This window comes from Wasmannia auropunctata, unplaced genomic scaffold (genome assembly GCF_000956235.1).
Source record: "Wasmannia auropunctata unplaced genomic scaffold, wasmannia.A_1.0 LD335828.1, whole genome shotgun sequence".
NCBI classification, from domain to species: Eukaryota; Metazoa; Arthropoda; class Insecta; order Hymenoptera; family Formicidae; genus Wasmannia; species Wasmannia auropunctata.
This window is the reverse complement of record NW_012027062.1, coordinates 2116564-2124858: the sequence shown is the minus strand read 5'-3', so window position 1 is coordinate 2124858 and position 8295 is coordinate 2116564. Positions and strand designations below refer to the sequence as shown.

General features: G+C 45.4%; 1 protein-coding gene across 2 annotated transcripts in view; it reads left to right on the top strand.

Moving 5' to 3' along the window:
- Positions 1-8295, top strand: part of LOC105455945 — a 287400-nt gene that overhangs the window by 145134 nt on the left and 133971 nt on the right. For both annotated transcript variants that reach the window (XM_011699655.1, XM_011699656.1), the window contains exons 4-5: positions 4879-5091; positions 5939-6929. In XM_011699655.1, the coding sequence (XP_011697957.1) occupies positions 4879-5091; positions 5939-6929 (1204 nt within the window). The remainder of the gene's footprint in view (positions 1-4878; positions 5092-5938; positions 6930-8295) is intronic.

Sequence of the window (8295 nt, the reverse complement as noted above, 5' to 3'; positions counted from 1 at the left end):
AGGAACTGCATCAACTTCAGCTTATCCTCCGCGTAGTCCACGAACCTCTCGGTGTGCGTTCTCCACACTCGTGCGTTTACACGTGACAATGTCATGGTTACTGTCTCCTTCCTTTCAAAATACGCCCGAATCTGGCGCCTAAAATCCTGCCACGACGCCACTGATTCCACTGACTGTCGATTATACCAGCCGATCGCGCGACCCGTCAACTGATTCACAGCCGCCAGGACCAAGACCTCATCGGGGATCTGATACATCCTAGCTATACTCGATATCCTCTCCAACCATGGAACAATGTTCTCGTCCTCTTTCCCGGAAAAAGTAGGAATCAATTTAGATGCGAACTTTACTTGATTCCAGTTATGGAACCCACTCGATCGAGACGTGGAACTGGGTGACGCCCCCGGCCGCGACTCCGGCCCCGACCACTCAGGCACCCCGCTCGGCCGACGCTCCTGCGATACATTCAGGGCCTGTAAAACAGCCCGCACAATATCCTGCATTTCTAAAGCACTTCCGGCATTAACGCTCCTTCCGGAATGCCTTCTCACTTCCGTCCCCTGCACTTGAGGTGGCTGCTCTGCAGTCGCATCCACGCCGGCTTCTTCCCGCGCAGTCTGAGGCTCCTGTTCCTCCCCCGCACGATCCTCAATAACGGGCGGTGTGACCGTAATGGTCTCTGGCCAACCCTGGCGCTCAAAATAATCCGTAATACGGTCAAACAATGCGGCGCGAGCACCGCGGATGTCCAAATCATGCTGACGAGCGACCTCTCTCAGCCCCTCAACGTTTAGCTGCTCCAATTGCACCCGACTCATAGCTCCGCCGAACGAATTTCTTCCCGATTACCTCACCGCCCGATGACACTCAGCTACTCTCCACCGACTTCGGTCGATCAACCGACAATAATTAAACGTCGCAAACAAGGTCACCGCGACCGGAGCCTGTTTGTGAAGCACCCGAATGCCAACAACAATGACTTGCTCCGCCGAACAAAGCGCCCCTGCGCTGATCACGTGAAGGGCACGCTTGTACCGCGTGCTCCGTTTTCCTATGCCCGTTCCTCCGGCGCAACTAACTTTCTCGAAGCCGCTCGAAAATTCTCAGCGACTTTCCCGTGGACACGCACTAACTGCGGAAAATCCTCGGAGTAGATGAGCACTAATCCCACTTCTGAGAAAATTCCCGCTGTAAGCTTATCAGCGGGAAGGACTTAGACAACTCACACGCACTCAGTAATAAATGAGCCAGACAGCGGATTCTGTATATAGGCAATAATGTATTTGATATAAAGTTTCGTCTCACAGAATCACTCTCAGCGAGAATATATACATATATCGCGGTCGGGCAACTCACACCCTTCGAGATACTCCGATTTACTTGTACGGTACGCTCACCGTCTTTCCTTCTCTTTTGCACGCTCGCTTCCGAAATTCCTGCCTTCTCTTCGCGACACAGAAACTCGACTGCCTCCCGTTCGGCCCGCTTCCCGCGCAACCCTCGCTCCCCTTCCCGTCTTACTCCGAAATTCGCGGAGTCACCTGCGATTCTCGCTCTATCTAGCGCCCTAATGGGTTTTATCCGCATCGCTAGATGGTGCGCCAGGCCGGATTCCCGTTAGGCGCTTACACTTTCCTTTTACTTTCGTACAAAGATAATAAATGGTCTTTATTTCTTTAAATTTATTTGTGTTTTTTTTTTATATAAGAGTAGAAAGTGTATGATTCATATCTCTTCTTCGCATCTACAGCTTACTGGCAGTAAGAAAGTAAGCGATTCCAATTTGTTGAAATGTTTCTTAACGCACCTTTCAAACTAGTCTCGGCTCGTACCGACGCGATCATACTAGTCGCGCGGAACGGAGCGCGCGCGATCGCGTCGCGAAAAATCGCCGATAACGTTAAAATTATTACGCGGCGATGCGGCGCGAGGGCGACCGATAAACTCTCCTCGCCACGCGTCTTACTGAGAAACGAGCGGGTATCGAGAGCGATGAAATTTAACGCACCAGCGTTCGCACTTAGCGGCCTAATGCGAATTCCGCGCCGATAAGGTCTGATTTACGCCGGCTCTCGCCGGACCGCGCCGCCGTCCCGTCGGAACCTTCCGTTTTGCCGCCGATCACTGAAAACAACACTATACACACGGGATTTCCGCGTGCGACGTAGGCAAGCCGTGCACGCGCGTGAATCAAGCGGGAGAGGGCAGTACGTCGGTAAATCACGCAGTGAAAGCCGCTTAGTTTCGGCGCCAGATACATCTCTCGTGCGGTGTTTATACCGCTAATGAGACACTTGGTTGACAGGCAAGAAGGCCCCCCCGGTTTTCCTTATCGCGCATCATAAACGTCCGTCCCGTCGTCATGGTCAAACGACACGGCCTGTGCGTTCTCTCTCGTATAGTCGCCTTCGCACCGATTGGTCTTAGACCGTTGACAGTGTGGCATTGAACGCTCGATGAAATTTCGCGATACCGAGCTTTCCCCTCGTTGCACGGTTTCCACCTTAGTTTTAAAAAAATTTTTTGAAGATATGAAGAGTGAGTCAATGAGAAAGTAGATGCGTGAAATTAAAATATTTTTTTTATTCGTAGACTTTTTTTCAATGGCTCGAGTTAGTGAGTAGAGACTGACTCATGAATTCAAGCGTCGTTGCCGAACATTTTTCGCGTGTTTTCAAAAAGCTTCAGCTTATTGTCGATTACGTAAACAGCCATGGAAGTCAGGGCTTTGGTTATTGCCATCATAGTGGTTCTATTTGCATCATAAAGAACATGGGGCGTAGTGAAGGTAGTTTACAATTTTTTCCCTCTATAAGTCTTAGATTTTTCTATGATCAAGCGATTTAATTTGAAATATTCTAGCACCTTCACGTACGTGTAACATTGCTAACAAGAACTGACACTAATCGTAAGTAGTATTTCATAATCTATTACGTGACACGCGAATATACCGTTGGATTAGAATGAAAATTTATTTCACGCTATCTATCAGAATGCAGTTCGATTTATTTCGTGTATTATTATTTGTTACACGCTCCCGGGAATATTTTTGGCGATAATGATAATAAGCTGTCCTTTCCGTAACTGGTAATACCTGGTGGTATCTGTGCCAGTTTCTGTTGTCCCACGTTCTTATATCGCAGAACATCATGCAACGCGAGTCATCGGCACGCGATACATGTCCGCTTTAGTAAGACGACAGAATTGATATATGTCAGGTTTATACAGAAGTTTTTATTACTAGATTTAAGATGTCTGTTATCCGACGAGTTCTAAATTAAAAGCTGTCAACCTCTGTGAATTTATAGCACCTAGCACCTCCACTAAAAACAAAAAATTGATTGCGTGTGCCATAATTAAGTACTCATTTATTTCTTACATGTACAAGAGTAAAGTACATTAAAGCAATTAATTTCTACGTTAATTTTGGCCTTAAAATGTTCCTAGAATTATTTGTTTTTAAAATATTCCAGTCAAAAAAAGTAAAAGCTCTGATGTATAAAATATTACATATATTACTGATAATTCAATTTGAATCTTTTTATAGACAAATTACCTATACGTAGTATGTAAAAAAATCAATTATAAGAAAGATCAAACTTGAAAAAATGAAGCAGAGGACATACAATAAAATGTCGAAATTTTTTACATTACGCGACCAATGTGTTAGTGTCTCTCTTTGCCTTGAGTTAATTAGTTTCACGTCGAATTGATGAAATCGTTGTCAAATAGTCTCGGCCGACTCCATTTGGTAAAGTTTCATTTCCTTGCGGAATGCAGATGCGCCCACGCGCGCATCTCGGTCTCGATAATGAAAATCGTGGACGGCCGAACGGGTGCGTTCCATTTGCTTTTAATTACGGACACGAAGCACGCTGTGTGCATTCAGTTGCCGCCCTTTATTTGCGCTATCCTACCGTCTAATTGCTTACACGACGAGCCACGTAGCCGCGGACCGACGTATGTATGTAGGCGTTATTGCAAGGTGCACTCGAGAGTCTCGCACCTTCGGCGATCTCCTCTCCTTCAAAGATGAGGAGATACGAGCCGTAAGACCCGATATTAAATTAAACGCGACTGTGTGCCGAGGTACAGTCTAGAAATGAACATCGCGATAGCGCTTTCAATATTGTTCGACCGTTAGCATTGTATATATTGATAGCGTTATTTATTTTACAATTTCTCACATTGTCAAAGTCTAAACGAATCATTTTTTACTAATCGATCTTTTGTTTGGGTGATCAGAATTATTACACAACTAGTTCCTTTTTTATTGGGAATCACGCAAAATTATCGCATGACTTAACCGTCATTAATGCAATTTGCGTCAGACTTTCTAGTGCCGATGTTGTAATATTTTGGCATGGAAAAATGCTTCAAGATGCAATCTCCAACATATTAACACATTCCGTGCAGAATACACATTAAACACGCTCCACACTCTCTTTCGCTTTGCGCGCGAAACGTTTTGACTCCGATTAAATTCCATCAGCATTCCTGCTCGTCAGCGTATGCTTTTCAGCAGAGAAAGGACAGTTACCAACTCGTCGTTTCAATTCTGAGTATATTCACATTGTGCAATTAACGAGAGTATCGTTTTCCTACATATTTATTCATCCCGCTTTCATGATCTGTCTACAAAAATTCTAATTAACTTAATTCATAGCTTCCGATTAATAACTGCAATTTTATCTTTAATCTTCTACCTTTTCTACCTCTGTCGTTTGAGAGCAATTTTTTTTCTGCGAAAAACGACGTGTGCGGAAGAGCTTAGCCTGACTTCATAGGTACCTGATGAAAATTATGATGTTTTAGCGCGAAAGCATCCACGCGATGATCAGACGCGAGATACGACATGATCCATTTGTCTGATTGCAGGGAAACGAGGCGGTGGTGCCTGAGGGCTGGCCTCTGACGTTAGGCGGCAGCGGCCTGATCCTGCAGCTGGGTGAGCTCGAGGCGTCCGCGCTGCGTCTCGGGGAATGTTACCTCTGCGTACGCAGCGCGGCTGCTGCGACTGCAACTGCAACCACCTCGTCGGTCAGCGGCGCTACGACCGCCGGTGAAGCCGTCGAGCAAAATACCGTTGAGGTGAGTCATGTTCCTTTTTATTTTTTTTCCTTCTCTCTCTCTCTCTCTCTCTGTCCTCTCCTCATCGTCACAAGGAAGCCGCACCGGTGATGTCCTCCGTGTACCGCCGCGAGAGAATGACACCTCCGTCTTAACGACCGTCGAAAAGACTCGGCCGGAATTCCCAGCGTTCTTGCCGCGTGATCGTACGACGGGTCCTCGGCATAAATATTAACAGTCATCGGATGCAGGCGCGTAATGGGACGCGCATTATTAGATGCGCGTTTAAGCTCCTTCGGGTAATAAAGGATGGATATATCTGAGAATGCCGACGCGGCCATTGTCACGCTTATAACGCTTTCCCGTATTCCCAGAAATGTGCCAAGCTAGCTGATTTATCATGACAATGAGTTATGCAGACCGGCTGAATTCATTCTTCAATGCACTTTCATATAGATATCGGATAAGAAATATGCATTACAATAAAGTGATAAACTTTTCTGTGATAAATTTTATAACGAAATCAAATTTTTCTTTCTTTTTAATTTTATAATATTTTTTTATTAACGTACATAATAATAATATTTTAGGTTGAGATATTATTTAAATAAAATCGGAAATTATTGAAATTAATTGTGAGCAAAAAATTAGATTCTTTTATTTATTAACAATCTTTTTAGAGCTTAATTAGCAAAAGGTATCAATGTTATTATTTTTTTTTTTACAGAAGAATTGTGATTTTAAATTAAAAACACTGTCGTTAATATTAAAATCGGAAATTCCTTGGCGTAATATTCTTAGCAGAACGGATATAAATCAAACGGACGGTAAGCGAGAGGGTTACGATCAAAACTGCTGCTGTTCGCAGATAGCAGTAGTCTGGCGGACCACGTCGATGAGGGCCCCGGGGATCTTGGGTTGGGACCGTGAAGACGAGTTTATGGACTGGCGGGACCTGACAAACAAGGGTCAGCCGAGCTCGTCGAATACGGCAAGCGCAAATCTCAGCGGAGCGCAGCCCTCGAACGTGATGAAAACCACCGGTCGTCCGCGGCGAAGATCGCGCGAGGACGTGCGTCCGAGGACGCGCGAGACCAACAGGACCAGCAGCGTCGAGCATCGTCGGGAGGAGGCCAGATCGATCGACAGGCTGGAACATCAGTTCTATCGCGAGAATCGCCCGATCGGCGAGTCCGATCGTACCGCCACAGTGATGAAGTCCAGGTCCGCGTCCAGTGTCGACGCTTGGAAGGAAGACCTCGACGGCGAGCTCGATCGCAGCTCGAGTCGGAGAGCGCGCTCCAAGAATTCCTCTAGTCCCACCGGCGGCGACGAGAGCCGCGCCAAAGTGAAGCGGTGCGCCAAGGTGGTCTCCCCCACAACAATGGAAAAATGGAAGGAGAGCAGCAGGTGCGAAATGCGCAGCAGGTCAATCGTGCCGGAAGATCTGAAGAGTCCCCTGCAATTCGAGGAAAGCGTTCTGCGGCGAGACAACGTCGCCGATGATTCGCTGAAGGATCTCGAGGACAGATTGCGGAACGCGGGCGGTCCGGACGACATTAGCGACGAGGATCTGCCGGCATACATAGGCAGTCTGCTCGTCACCGTCGAAAGAAAGATCGAGAGGGTCTCGCTGGACGATATGACGTTCCCCTGTCCGGCGTGCAGAAATATAGATACGGACGATCCGTTGTTGGGGTGCAGATGCGCCGGCGATGACTGCAGCTGCGGCGAGGATAACTGCGACTGTTCTTCCTCTGCGCCCGTCTCGCGAAAGGAACAATTCGCGAAGAGCTTCGAAGTGGCGGGAATCAAGCATATCGACAGTGACGACGAGGAGGAAGTACGAATGGGATTCGGTAAGTAATTAAAATCGATTTTTACTTTTATGTACTGCAGCAAGAATTTTTTTCTTACGCATGGAGCATAAATCTATTTTCAATATTTGTATATAGGGATCCACGGAAAGAACAATTTTGCTGAATCCAGATCTGAAAATAATTTTTGTTCAATAATCAAAATAATTTTGTGCGAAAGTCAAAGCGATTGCTAGAATATCAAAACGTTTTATAGCAATGCGCTTATCAGTTTTAACATTCCAACAAATTATTTTGATGATTCAACAAAAAATCATTTTCAGATCTGTTTTTAGCAAAATTTTTAGATCTTTCAACAAAATTGTTCTTTCTGTGGAGTAATTTAAATAATGTGCTGTTCTTTAATAATGATTTGAAAGTATTTCTTGCTAATAATTTTTGGTGAAAAAATTAAATTGTCTATGGCGCCTAAAATAGTGATAGATTTATTAGCGATTGTGGTCGACGAAGAATAGTCTTGTTTACAAGCGTAGAAATCGCGATGCGTTGAATTTCGCTTCCGGAATGACCGCCTATCGGAGGTATGCGATCTATGGAAACTCGCGAATGATTTCTGCCGAGCCGCGGCAGGCCAGCTGCTCTCGCTCGACGAACGCTTTTATGCAGGTACGCGTGATTTACCGGCGACTAAACTTGCGCGGCGCACCGAACTTGAAATTCTGGCTGAAGTGCCAGCGTAGGCGGTATACCTTGTAAAGTGGCTACTTCATGTCACGCCGGTTGTTGAAAAATCCCATACGCTATTCGTGCATCGAATCGGTACTTGTACTTCGTCCACGCTCGCGTGAAAGAGTTTCATCGGTGGGAGGGGGGAAGGAGGGGGGGAGGTGCACTGAGCACTCCAGTGCGTGTGAATAGAATCGCTGTACTTGTGACGTTATTCCGATGTGCACATGCTCGCACGAATGCGCGCCTTACAGGCCTTACAGCCCGAAGCTGCGACGAAGTTTACGACGGAAGTATTTCTTGCTAAACAAAATACTGAAAATCTATGAAGTGTATTTAGCATAGGCTTTCATGTTAATTCGTAACTTATTCCACAATAATTCTTATATAACTTAACATACGGGCATAATTAAGTTCCAAGGAAGAATATTGACTAGTTTAAAAAGCTTTAGTTCGAAGAAAGTTATTCTCTGACAAGTTATTACATTAGATTTAATCGATAAGTTGTGTGAAGGCTCCCCTCTCGAGGGACTAACTTCACGCACGTATGTCTTTTTTTCATATTACTATTATTAATCATATTTACTACTTCGATTATCAATCATCGAGAAAACTACCAAATACTATCAAACGACCACCAATCGAGTAATAATGATCGTTTTTTAATTTTTAGTAGTGGGGG